This window comes from Peromyscus eremicus, chromosome 20 (assembly GCF_949786415.1).
Source record: "Peromyscus eremicus chromosome 20, PerEre_H2_v1, whole genome shotgun sequence".
Taxonomy (NCBI): domain Eukaryota; kingdom Metazoa; phylum Chordata; class Mammalia; order Rodentia; family Cricetidae; genus Peromyscus; species Peromyscus eremicus.
The window spans coordinates 27905638-27918080 of NC_081436.1; the positions used below are offsets into that span (position 1 = coordinate 27905638).

General features: G+C 54.7%; 1 protein-coding gene across 12 annotated transcripts in view; it reads left to right on the forward strand.

Annotated features, from left to right (window-relative positions):
* LOC131896892 (maestro heat-like repeat family member 5) overlaps positions 1–12322 on the forward strand; it is a 30230-nt gene extending 17908 nt beyond the window's left edge. For 9 of the 12 annotated variants that reach the window (XM_059247710.1, XM_059247711.1, XM_059247712.1 and 6 more), the window contains 15 exons: positions 1165–1300; positions 1425–1519; positions 2595–2744; positions 3194–3348; positions 4286–4430; positions 5626–5810; positions 6018–6155; positions 6314–6425; positions 6608–6751; positions 7297–7473; positions 8817–8972; positions 9960–10082; positions 11587–11689; positions 11892–11966; positions 12157–12322. In XM_059247710.1, the coding sequence (XP_059103693.1) occupies positions 1165–1300; positions 1425–1519; positions 2595–2744; positions 3194–3348; positions 4286–4430; positions 5626–5810; positions 6018–6155; positions 6314–6425; positions 6608–6751; positions 7297–7473; positions 8817–8972; positions 9960–10082; positions 11587–11689; positions 11892–11966; positions 12157–12257 (1995 nt within the window). In that variant the 3' untranslated portion in view covers positions 12258–12322. Of the gene's footprint in view, positions 1–1164; positions 1301–1424; positions 1520–2594; positions 2745–3193; positions 3349–4285; positions 4431–5625; positions 5811–6017; positions 6156–6313; positions 6426–6607; positions 6752–7296; positions 7474–8816; positions 8973–9959; positions 10083–11586; positions 11690–11891; positions 11971–12156 lie in introns of those variants that run through there. The other 3 variants (XM_059247713.1, XR_009375538.1, XM_059247715.1) reach the window with 3 other exon arrangements.
* Positions 12323–12443: the final 121 nt, after the last annotated feature.

Below are 12443 nucleotides of genomic sequence, written 5' to 3' on the forward strand. Positions count from 1 at the left end.
AGAAGGGAGATCAGAGGGAACCAAAGAGAGCAGAATGTAACTAATGGAAAACAGTGGCCAGCGGACACAGAAATTCTCAACTATTCTTCCATATGTTTGAAGTGAAGTCAAAATTAAAGCTACAACACTGAAATTAAAATGACCATGAAGGTCCTCACAGGGCAGTTAGAGCTGACCAAGGTTTGAGATGGGTGAGGCCTTCACCAGAGTCTGTGAAGTTGGGCCTTGAAAAATTGGCTTTGGGAATCCAGGCTGGGGCTGGCAGGGGCAGTGAGGTGACATCCTGTCACCAACTGAAGTGCCTGCTGAGTCTGCACTGGGATGTGTGCATCCAGGTGGGGTGGGCTGGCCAGGTGTGTGGTGGCTGCTGCACACTCAGGTCACCATGCTGGTCGGGTGTTGGGATCTGGCAGGGAGCTGAGAGGCTCATCCTGGAGACTTCAGAAAAAGCATCCAACATGGGCTTAACAAAGCAGTGGATTCATGGGTGATGCCAAAGGTCCTAAGTTGACAGTGAGTGCGCAGGGTGTTGTGGGTTGTCTTTCGCCAAGCCTGGAGCAGACTGAGAGGACAGGAGTATGGCCCACACAGGAAGAAAGAACCTCTGCAGATCAAGCTGTCTCTACCCCAAGTCCCTGTCCCTCATCCTCCCACTCCTCATCAGGCAACTTTCCAGCCCCACAGACTCACTGCCAGTGTTGAATGGCTCAGCCTGGGGTGGCTTTGGTTTGGGTCCAACCTACTTGAGCCCACGAGACTCAACAAAGTCAAGCTCCGACCGTGTGACCCTCCAGATCTCAGAGGCCAGACATTCGGAGGATGTGAATGCCCTCCCTATCAACTCTATGAGGATTGCAGGAGGCCATCATCACTCCTGCTCTGTCACACCACACACACACACACACACACAGGCACATATACATATTGACAGACACACTTGCACACACATGCCTGAATAAAGTGATAGGCATACCCAGTCTCTTATTGTTAAAAACAGAAATGCCTTTTCCCAATGAGAAGACAGGTCAGAGAGGCGAAGTGTTCTCTTGGGTGGGACAAACCCCAGCCAGTGCATCTCCCACAAGATGCCGAGAACAGGAATGGGAGCAAGAAGCAGCCCAAGGAAGCTAGGCTTGGCTTTGCTCACTGCCCCCCTCTCCCCAGGAAGAGGCCATGCCGTCCATGCTGGGCCACCAGATAGGCCTCCTGACTCTGCTGTGGCGGGATAAAGATGAGTCCACACAACAACATTCTCACCACTGCGTCTTCCTCCTCATGCAGCTCGTGTTCCAGCAGAAAGGTGAGTGGAGCAGGGTTGGGGAAGGGGAGGCTCAGGGTGGCCTCCCTGTGAGCTGGGACAAGAGTATTGGAAGAGAGGGGCAACCTCGGGACCCAGCAGCCCGTCTGAACACCACCGTACACAGGGAAGTTGGAGGAATCCACACAATGGAGCAAGATGACGCACTTCGAAATCAACAAGTCTAGAGAGTGGGAGGAAAAACTCTACCACGTGGTGAAGGTGAGGTTGTTCAGGCTGGGCTTGGGCCTCCAATGGCCCCAGAGCACAGTGGTTCTATGGGTCGTCCTCTTCACCCGCAGCCCCGAACAGATGGGGCTAAAGGCGCCCAGGGACCTGAGCAGGCAAGCAGGTTGGGCAGAACCAAGAAGGAAGGGACGTCTGCTCTTTCCGGGAAAATTGTCTGTTTCTGTACCTCCTCCCTTCCAGCCTCAGCTTGGATAGGGCCTCTGAACCATGGGCCAGAGGTTCTCACTTGTGTACCCCTCTGGGAACAAGGGCAGCCAGCCTATCTTGCTCTTCTGGGGACACTCTGTTCTTAGCACTACTCCTTCATCCTAGGTAAGCTTGAGGGACAGCCCTTCCCTCTGACCTTCCATGACACATCCTTCCTATAGTCTTCTCAGGCCTGGCCTGCCTATTACATCGGATGGAGAAGAAAGGGACAGGGTTTGTGTTCAAGCCCCATGACTGGTTGGGTGGCCCTGGGTCGGTCATCCCATCTTCCTGAGCCTCGGTTTTCCTACCTTCCACGTGAGGGTCCAGCTTCTGAGACAGACTGGGTCAGAAGCAGTGGCACCTTCCAGCATCTCGTGTCTCCTGGGCCACGGATTCAGCTGAGTCTACTGTCCCAGTGGCCCCTCCTAAGAAACAGTGGACGGCAGGCAGTTCAGGTCCCACCATTCAGGGGCAGTAGGAGAGGGAAGCGAGACAGGGGCTAGGGCCGGGCAGGAGTTAGTCATCATTCTGACGCAGCAGGGACTGGGTGCTGGGACTCTTTACAAGACTGTTCACTACCATTGTCCTTAGGGAAAGTCTCAGAGAAGAGGTATATGGGGGCTTATGGCAGGCACACTTGCAGCCATGGCCCCAAGGTGGGGGAACTACAGGTCATGGCAGCCTGGAGGCAGGGGCAGGATGGGTCCTTTGGGACCCTGCATGCCGTGAGGCACTTGCACAATTGTGCACACAACCTTCATTCCCTCTCTGGTAAGAGCCTAGATCGCAGCCTGGCCTGAGCCGCTGCTGGCCAGAGGTCCCACCCCACCCCCACCCCCTGACCGTTGGCTCCGCACAGGCCTTCAAGAAGGACTTGACTGTGGCGCAGCACACACAACTGATCCTCACCCTGGTGCACAACCTAGGCAGCGATAACTACCTCCGCTGTGACCTTGCTGCCCAGCTTCTCCTGATGATGTGTGAGGAGCCTGGCTTCAGAAAGGAACAGGTGAGGCTGGGTGGGTGTGGCTCCCTTCAGACTATGTGTACCTGCCCATGTGAGCATGTGCCATATACATTCATTCACATGTAATCACAAGAGACAATGAGCGATCAGCCCAGTAGCCTATGAGTGGGATCCCAATGTACTCCTGGCCAGCTGCCTTTGTCCAGCAGATTCCTGGCCCGCCTTCTGCTGCCTCATAGGTGGCTTGTGGGAGAGGGCAGATCTAACTGCCCTCCAGTTCAGGTTGGCCAACTAGAATGAAGATTCCCCCTTGGGGACTGCCAGGCCCCATCTGCTTGGGTGCTCTTACAGGTTAACCACAGTACTCCTCTTGGCTTATTCACCCCACCTTCCTTAAGACAGAGATGGAGCCTGGGAGCTGAGCCATAAAGCTAGTCCTACCAGGAACTCAGAGGGCCTTGCCCTGTCTGAAGCTGCATTCCACCTTGCAGGTGGCTGAGCTCTTGCAAGGCCTGTTCCAGGAACTGCCAAACATCCACTCCAGGAGTATCCAGCAGACCATAAGTAAGGCCACCATGGCTCTGGGGATCCAGCATACTCAGGAGGTGGTGGAGGTGGTCTTGTCTCTATGTCATCCCTCAGAGAGGTAGGTCTTCCTTTGGCCCAGGCACCCCAATGTGGACATCATCCAGACATGCGGTGGCCCTCCAGCCCAGTCCTTAGTTATTTATTGAACACACTAGGCAGGAAGAGGCACTCAAGGGTTCTGTCTTTTTCCTGACTCTGGACTGTGGCCAGAGGGGCTCTGAAGGTGTTTGGAGATCAAACAGGGCTCCAGCAGTCCCAGGAGGAGGGCCATCAGCATAGAAACCATCTCAGATTCACAGTCACCAGAGGCCAGTCTGTAAGCAGAGCCACAGACCGGTCAGAGGCTGTGAAAATGCACAGTGACGCCCCTTCCACTCATCCACAGGTGCCCGATGATCCCAGAGCCCCAGTGTGTCTTGATTCTAGCTGCCTCACTAGATATCCCTGGGTCTTCCAAGCAGCAGTCTATTGACAATGAAACCTTACTAATTCAGAACATGGCTGTGGACGGGCAGCAGCAGCATAGCTATAAGCCTGTCAGGAACTCCTAAGCTTGTCAGTCTTTAGGTGGCTGGCCACGCTCTGAGCACCTCATGAATATGTGCATATAGCTGGCAATGTGAGAGGTGTGGCAGGGACAGTGGCCGAGCTGGGAGCACACAGCCTTTGACAGGGATCCGAGTGCAACTGGGAACTCATGAGCGCCACCTGGCGTGGTTCCTGGCTCTGCTGGCTCCCCTCTTCTCTTCAGACCATTTGAGGGGCTTGCCCTACTTCCCAAGAGGGTAGCCCCTTGCTTGGGGTCCTGGAGAGAGGGGCTGCAAGGCTGAGGCTTGTGCAGATGTCTAACGAAGCATCACAGAACACGGACCTCAGGGCCCCTCGCCTGCTGCTCCCAAGGGGCTCACTTTCCCACATCTCGCTCATGGCCAGCATTGGTGGGAGGCCTCTCCGCAGTGGTGTTCCCAGTGGTGGCCTAGACCCTGTCTCATCAGGTGGATCCTACTGCTGTGGAAGGCTCTGGCTACCAACTACCATTTGTCTCGTGATGTTATTACCCTGCTCTACATAAAGTTGAAATTGCGGCCACCCAGGAAGCTCCTCCAGTCCAAGTATCAGGCCCATCTGGTCTCCCTGATGGTGAGTAGCACCCTTTGCTTTGCCACCAGCATGGTCCCCTCAGTGACAGTAGCAGTATCCAGGACCTCAGTGGGTTCCCACGAGGACACTGTGCTGCCTCCAAGGGCCCCACCCTCAGGCCTTTATCATGGTTTGTGGTCGTTTGTGAAGGTGGGCCGTGCATTTCACCTCCTCATGATGAATCTCCCTGCATGCATGGCCCTGCTAGGTGTCTGACGGACCGGCCACCTGTATGCAGACCCCTGCTGCTAACAGCACTTGTTTCTCCATGGGCAGAGACCATAACAGAACTGAAAATCCTGTGAGCTCTCAGCAAGGGGTTCCTAGACTCAATGGAAAGTAGGAGAAAGTCTTGGCTGCCCCGGGAAGACTCAGAGACACAGTGACCACGCACTGGGCCGTGGTTGTCTGTGGGAACAAGAATAGTGAAGAGAGATGGAGGAGTGATGAGAGGCCCCTAGAAGGATCTAGGGGAGGCAGAGGGACCCCCGAAAAGAAAACATGGCAGAAGTGGGAGGTGAAGATTGCCAGCGCTGACTGGGAGCCGAGGCTAGCACCTGGACTTCCCCCAAGCTTTGGAAGGGCCCGACTTAGCGGTGACACACTCATCTCTGCCCCTGCTGAAAAGAGACCTTTCAGTTCAGGGAGGACCAAGTCAGGCAGTGGAATGGTACCATAGGACTGGCTAGGAGATGGTTTAGGGAGAGAGCCAGGGGACTCTATGGCCAACACAGCCCAACCCCAAAGAAATAGGGCTGGATGGGGCCAGCCACCAGAAACTCAGGGCCAGGGACAAAAACAAAACAAAACAAAACAAAACAATGGGACCAGGAGAGGCCTTCATCAAGGAGGGTCTGAGAAGGACCTCCCTGCAGGATGGGCACTTGGAGTGATCTGGCTCATGAGAAGGTGGAGCCAAGCCAAGAAAAGCACCATCAGTGGTGTGGAAGCCAAGCATTCTTGGGGCCTGAGCAAAGGCAGGAGGTCAGGGCCCAGCCCCAGAGACTGCAAGGGTTCCTGGTTCAGCCTCAGGGCTATCACAAGGATCTTCAGGGATTTATCCAAGAGGTCTGCATGGTGAGCCGCAGGGGGCCAGGTGAGGACAGTGAGGCCTGGACTAGAGTGGCTTTGTAGCTGCTGTCCCCACTCTTCTGCTCAGGGGTCCCTCTCCAGGCTTTGCTGTCCCCCACTGCAGGCACTGGGCACCATTTATGAGCTCCTCTACACCCCAGAGTACAGGAACACAGTCCGCTGGGCTTTCGCGGGGATCCTTCTGGGGCTTCTCACAGAGCTCTACTACCTGCTGGAGATGGGTCTGGTGCAGGGTATCTTTGACTACCAGGAAGACAATATAGCCTCTAAGCCCCACGGGCCCTGCAGGTGAGCCAAGATGGCTGCCATCCCCTCCTTGTATCCACTGAGCCATGCTGATTCTGGGGGACCCAAGAAGAAAACAGTTTTGGGTGGAGTGGGGTAGAGATGGGACAGAGTACCCAACCTGGTCAATAGGGATACTCCAGAGCAAGGGGAGCCTAGTAGGTGGCAGCTAACAGGTTTCAGGCACCTGTCTTGTTCCTCCCTGCCCAGAACCTGCCTGGAAGCACTCAAGGGCCTCTTTTGGACCAACCAGTACTGGGAAGTGTTTGCTGACCTCAAGCTGACCCAGGCCTGGGAGCTCTTTGGGAAGTTGGAAACTTTCACAAGGGGAGTGACCCTTTTGGCCAGGTGAGCCCTCAGCTTGGGCACCCTCTGCCTGGGAGGGTCTAGAATGGTTAGCAGCCCAGCCCACCCTTCCTGCTCTGGACGCTGCACTCAAGACTCAGCAGTCCGGCCAGTGATGAAGCCCTCTGGGACTTTGTGTGTGTGCCTCTTGCACGTGATAGGGCTATGGCTCACTATAACTGCGAGGTCAAGGCTGTCTTGGGGCAGGCGCTCATCTCCCTGAAGAGCACTGAAGAGAGAGACAACATCGTGGGCATCTGCATCATCACCGAGGTCAGCCTTTCCCCAGCCACCCCGGTGACCTTCCTTCCCTTCCAGGTCTCTGACTCATTTGTCAGGTGCACTTGCTGTTGGAAGTGCTTCTTTATGTCTAACTCACGATCATGGTGCGGGGTAGATGGATTCCTTGGCAGCTGTGGTTTTCAGGTGGGCTGATGGTGCCGACCCCTGCCCAGTTTCTCAACAGCCCAGATGTCTTCCAGTACGTGTCTCGGAAGGCCATAGACAACTCCCTGAGCATGGGCCTTTCCAGCCGCAACCGAACAGTGCGAGCTATGAGCCTGCAGGGGCTGGGCAGCACTCTGATGCACCCTAATAAGGTGAGGGGGCAGGAGCTTGAGAGAGGGGTCCTCTGCCATCCCAGAAGGGTCACAGGGAAGACTAGGCACAAAGGAAGTGTCCTAAAGGGTATCTCCTTGCAAGGGCTGGTAGATAGAGCCAATCAGGCCTGGTTGGCCCTGATAAATTGCTTTAGATGGGGCTCTGAACTGGACTTTGTCTCCTCCTAGGTAAGAGTCCCTCATATGATAACCTCCCATCAAATATCCGTCATCCTACCCTTTTGACCCTCCCAGAGCAAGGCTGTTCTGACATAGCCCTCATGACAGGGCTGGGATGCAGATGCAGATTTGGCCTATGCTAGATCCATCTTGTGGTTTTATCTGTTTTACTGTCCAACCTGTAGGGGAGGTAGGGAGTGGATCTGGGAACGTCAGCACTCAGACCTCCTCCTCATCTGCACTGACTCAGAGATGGGCAGATACCTAACCTTGCGAGAAGGCCAGGAGCCCCAGTACCTGCCTCACTGGGGCAGCTGGCAGAAACTGGTCAAAGGTCCCACTGGAGGGTGGTGGTCTCCCTGCAGGTAACTCTGCTGAGAAGTAAGTTGATGGAGCTGTTGGACAACTTCTTAAAGCCTGAGTTCAAGGACCCTGTGGGCCTGATGGAGATCATGGGCCACCTCCTACACTGTCTGGGTGTCCAGGGCATCGGGACTCTCAGCTTCAAGATTGCTCAGCACCTACTCAGCCTGTTCACAGATGTGAGCTGGGCAGGGTGTTGGGGGTGGGGCAGCAGAAGAGGGCAGGGCAGGGCTGCAGATAGCAATCAGAAACCAGTACCACTCAGCTTCTGCTATCTGCACCATCCCCAGAAGGCACCTGAGAATACAGATTCTGGCATAGTTGAAGTTTGTGTTGGCACTGAGTTTTGCTCTCAGGCCAGCAGAACCAATGATTTCATTTGAAAGCAACATGAACTCCTCATACTGTAGAACAGGGCCAAGTGACTTCAGGGGGTTGAGGTTGAGAATGAGGAAGGCTTGAACTTGGCATTGACAGTCCCAGGAAGACCACCACAATATGCCCCTGAGAGGGATTAGAAACAGGGAGATGAGAGGTAGGATAAGCCCCAGTTGGGGTAGGTAGGCAGCCAGTGGTCACTGCACATCTGGAATTGAGGAGGAAGCAGGGGAGGCAGTCTGGGGCAGAAGATGGCTCTGCCTTTCATGGACAGGAGGCTGAATCATGATGGGGTTAGTAGAAGGAGCATTGCTGGCATTATCAGGCAGGTCCCTTAGGTGCTGGGTTCTGCACCCACCTCAAACCAAGGACAAAGGCACTATGGTTAGTCACTGTTTACAAAGGCTGAACCGGTACAAGGAAGGAACCTCACCCAGGGTCATGAAACTAGAATGTCACAGATTCAATAGTCAGGTCTGCCTAGGAGGAGAGGCATGATTGCTGTCAGCCCAGGGACATGCAGAGAAACCCAGAAGTGAGAAACCAGGAAGAATGAATGTATCTAGGGAAGGTTGCCAAAGTTTGAAGGGGATCATGAGTGGAGCCGAGGAAATGGAGTAAATGAGAAGGCCATGTGTCTTAGTTAGGGTTGTTGTTGCTATAAAGAGACACCATGACCACAGCAACTCTTATAAGGAAAACATTTGAATTGCGGGGTTAACTCACAATGTCAGTGGTTCAGTCCACTATCATCATGGCGGGAATCATGGTAGCATGCAGGGAGATGCGGTGTTGGAGGATTAGCTGAGAGTCCTACATCTTGCAGGCAATAGGAAGCTGACTGACTGTCACACTGATGGAAGCCTGAGCAAAAGAGACCTCAAAGCCTGCCCCCCGCAGTGACACACTTCTCCAACAAGGCCATACCTCCTAATAGTGCTACTCCCTTTGGAGGTGGTTTCTTTCAAACCACCACACCATGGGACAAAAGAAGTCAACGGGAGTCAGGGGCTGAGTGGACACTGGCCTATGAGGTTAGGGACAATGTAGGCTGTCCTTGAGCTGAGCAGGGCCAAAGCGAGGCCACCAGAAGTCATGGGAGAAGGCTGGCCTGTCGCGTGCCTGAGAATTCCATCTCCCCCAGGAAAGAGCAAAGGTACGGGAATGTGCCATCTTCCTGTTTGGGGATGTCATCCACTATGGTGGCAAGAAGTTTCATCAGAGCCTCAAGATCCTGGCTTTCCAGGCTACAGTGCCCCTGCTGTTCCATATGGCTGACCCCTGCCCAGAAGTGGCCATGGTGAGTATGCTGCAGTTCAGCTGGGACAGCTAGGAGAGCAGGGCCAAAGGAAGACCCAGGTGGTGGACTTGGAGGGCTCAGACCTCGGAGTGAAGCTAGCACTCTGGAGAGCCTGCCTGGGCAACAGAGTTGGCTTGGTCTGGGTTGTAGGCCAACCCAGCAGCTGGAGAAAAGGAGTGGGCTCCATCCTGGTATTTCCTCAGCCACCCGCTTCGGATTCCTCACTCCCATCCACCCATCACTCCAGGCTCTTGTATAGCCTCTTCTGGCTGAAGACCTCCACTCTGCCATCTAAAATAAGCTGCAAGAATCTGCCATTCAGGCTCTTTCTACCTCTACCTCCCCCTCCCCAGGCAGTGGTGTGACCATGTGCTGTACCGGAACACCTTACTTGTACCCTGCCTGCCTAGTGCCATGACCCCCCACCCCCCTAGAGGGACCTTGTGCAACTCTCCCTGGGGTGACCCTAAAACACTTAGCTATATCATGAAAAGGCCTTGGGTTTTGTAGGCCATCCTCTACCTTTGCTTCTCCGTGGAGCTAGCCTAACCTCTATCCACTACTCACAGACCAAGCTTGGCTTCTGCTGGCCCTTGGGGACAAGTGGTCCAGGCTCCTGAGAGTAAGGCCTCACGTTTAACAGACCTGGCCCAGGCCCATATCCACTGTGGAAGTCAGGTCTCTTCCCAAACTTAGAATAAGTCTCCACCCCTCTGAGGCTGGTACTCCAAGCTGGTTCCTCAGAAGGAGGCCTGGGCAGCCTTTCTGGAAGCTCTGTGTGAATCGGAGCAGAGCAACCTGGGCTTAGGGAATGGGTCATCCCACCTTGTGGTGATGCTTTCCCTTCTAGTGCCCTCACCGACTGCATGGCCCAGGACCCTAGGAGTCCACAGATGGTACTGCTACAGAAACCTCTCCTCGCGGTCTGTCTGGGATGAGGGGGGTGATGATGGGTGGAAGCAGAGGCAGTCTATTCTCCACTTTCAGAAGGCCAAGTTCACCTTCCTGCGCTGTGCCATCCTGTTAAAATGGGAGTTCCGGAAGGAGCTGTTCAGCAAGCTGGCATGGGGCCAAGGGCTGGGCGCTGCGAATGACATTTTTGTCTACATGGTAAGGTGTGGGCCCCTTTCTGGGGCAGGGCTTAGGACCAGAGAGGTGGTGGCTGTTCAGTCACCCCAGACTGTTCTGAGGGTGGGATGTGGGGTTGAGAGAGGCAGTCCTGAGGGTGTTTAAGTACTGAGGCTCTGGGCGGAACATTTTCCCTTCATAATGGAGCTCAGGTTCTCTGAAATGGGCTGTCCAGAAAGGCTGGCAGAGTCTCCACCATGTGCCTAGAGTGTGCCCAAGGCCACCTTAATGGGGCCTCTGCGGAGGGAGTGCCCCCTCATGTTCCAGTGCAGATTTAAGGCAGACACAGCTGAGTCTCTGAGTCCAGACATGGCAGGGCCCAGGTGTGGGGAGACCAGTAATAAATGCCACCCTTGCCACCTAGCAACCACTTTAATCTCCGGCCCCAGGTTCTTCTGCCTTACTGGGTCTAGGCTGTCAGGGCCACAATCCCGGCCTCTTGGACAGGTCCAAAGTCACTTGGGCAAGGCAGGTCAGGCCTGTCTTCAGTCTTCAGGCCTCACTGGATCCTAGTTCGGCCACTCAGGACAGGCCTAGAACTGTGGCTGCAAAGATCTCAAGGTGGTCTTTGGGCAGCGTGGGGGCACTGAGCTCCAGGCCTGCTTACCTGTCCCATGCAAGTGGTACCACGTGCATCTTGATGGCAGTAACAATAGAAGCATGGCCTTTGCGACACCCAGGACTGCAGCCTCCAGCTGTTTCACCACGGTCCTGACTTTAAGTGTCAGGCGCCACCAGGACCCAAAGTTTAAAGCACAGCAGGGAGGACAGGGAACCGGGCACTTAGAAGTGGAGAGGCCACTGAAGGTCACAGAGCAGCAGATCCTGTATATGATACAGGTGTTTGTGTCAGGTCTGCAGTACAGGATAGCCACACCCCAAGGGAAGTGCTCCTGCAAAACACACACACACACACACACACACACACACACACACACACACACACAAAACAAAACAAAACAAAACAAAACAAAACAAACAAACAAAAAAAAACCCCGAAGGTGATTTTGCTTCCTCAACAACAGAGAAGCAGCGGGGGTACAGAAGTTGCCAGTGCTGAGCCTGCCTCTCCCCCTTCATGACATGAGCCTTGCAGGGGACCCTGGTGGCTTGGGGCTGTGGGACATCTGCTTTTGGTTTGTGGTGAGATGACAACCAGGCAGGGATGGACAGAGGCATCCAGGCAGGGATGGACAGAGGCATGCTGGATGGTCTCCAGAGTGATGTTGGCAAGGGACACAAATATGGGTGTTTCCAGGTCCTTGTTATGGGCTCCCCTATTGGACTAAATGAAGGAACTGGGCCGTCACCACCCGCTACCTCTCCAGATCCCCCGTGGGACTCTGGTGCCTGCCCACCTCTCTTCCAGGCCCTAGGCACTGGAAGTGGAGTTCAGTGTCTGGGGTGCCTCAGGAAAGCCATGTCCCTGAAGTGAGGTGTCTCATAGACCCTCATTATGGCCACAGTCCCTCTCTTCTCTTCTCAGATAGAAAGCAACTTTGGCAACTACCAGCAGTTTCTCAGTCAGGCCTTGATGTATCTGGACAGTCCCCACAAGACCCTGAAGGGGGCAGCCATGAGGTTCATTGGTAGGTACCCACTCAGCTGCTTCAAACCCCCACCCCCATGTCCCATTACCCGGGCTGCCACAGTGGCCGGTCAGGTTCACATGTCCTGGGTCTACTGCAGGGGCCGTAGCTCCATGTCAGTGAGGGGCTGGGCTGCCCCTGCTGGCCAGTGCTCTCAAAGGGCAAGGGTTGCTATTGCCAACCTCCTCCTTGGCTGTCCCAGGGGCATTGCTTCAGGACTACTTCTCTGACCTCTGTTTCTACTTGACAAAGGACGATGTGATCATCCTTAAGAACTGTGAGTGAGTGGAGCCTTTGGACCCTCGGGTGGCTGAGGCCTGCCTTCCCCGGCACCTAAGGGAGCTTCCTGGTGGGAGACGCTTTTCTCGGGTAGGGGTGGGGAATCACCTTCCCCTCTAGACTGTGGGTCCCCTGGGCCCATCAGCTTCACAGCAAGCTCCTGGTGGGACCCGTGGTTTCTCCTGCAGATTTGGAGGCCCTCAGCCATGACACAGACTCCAGGACCCGAAGGTTCTACCTCAACCATTGGGATGATGTTGTAGAGCTATCCCACTACGTGATGAGCTGAGCCGGCACTTGTCCTTATTTTTGTCTTTGTTGAGTCCTATCTTTATTAAACGCCACAGAGTATCACTGGCCTCTCCCCAGACATGTGTGCAACAGGTCAAGCCAGCTCTCCCCTTAATCTCAGCTCCACAGGCTGTGGAGTGGGAAGGGTGCATGACTCAGAATACCAGAAGTTACCATAGTGTTC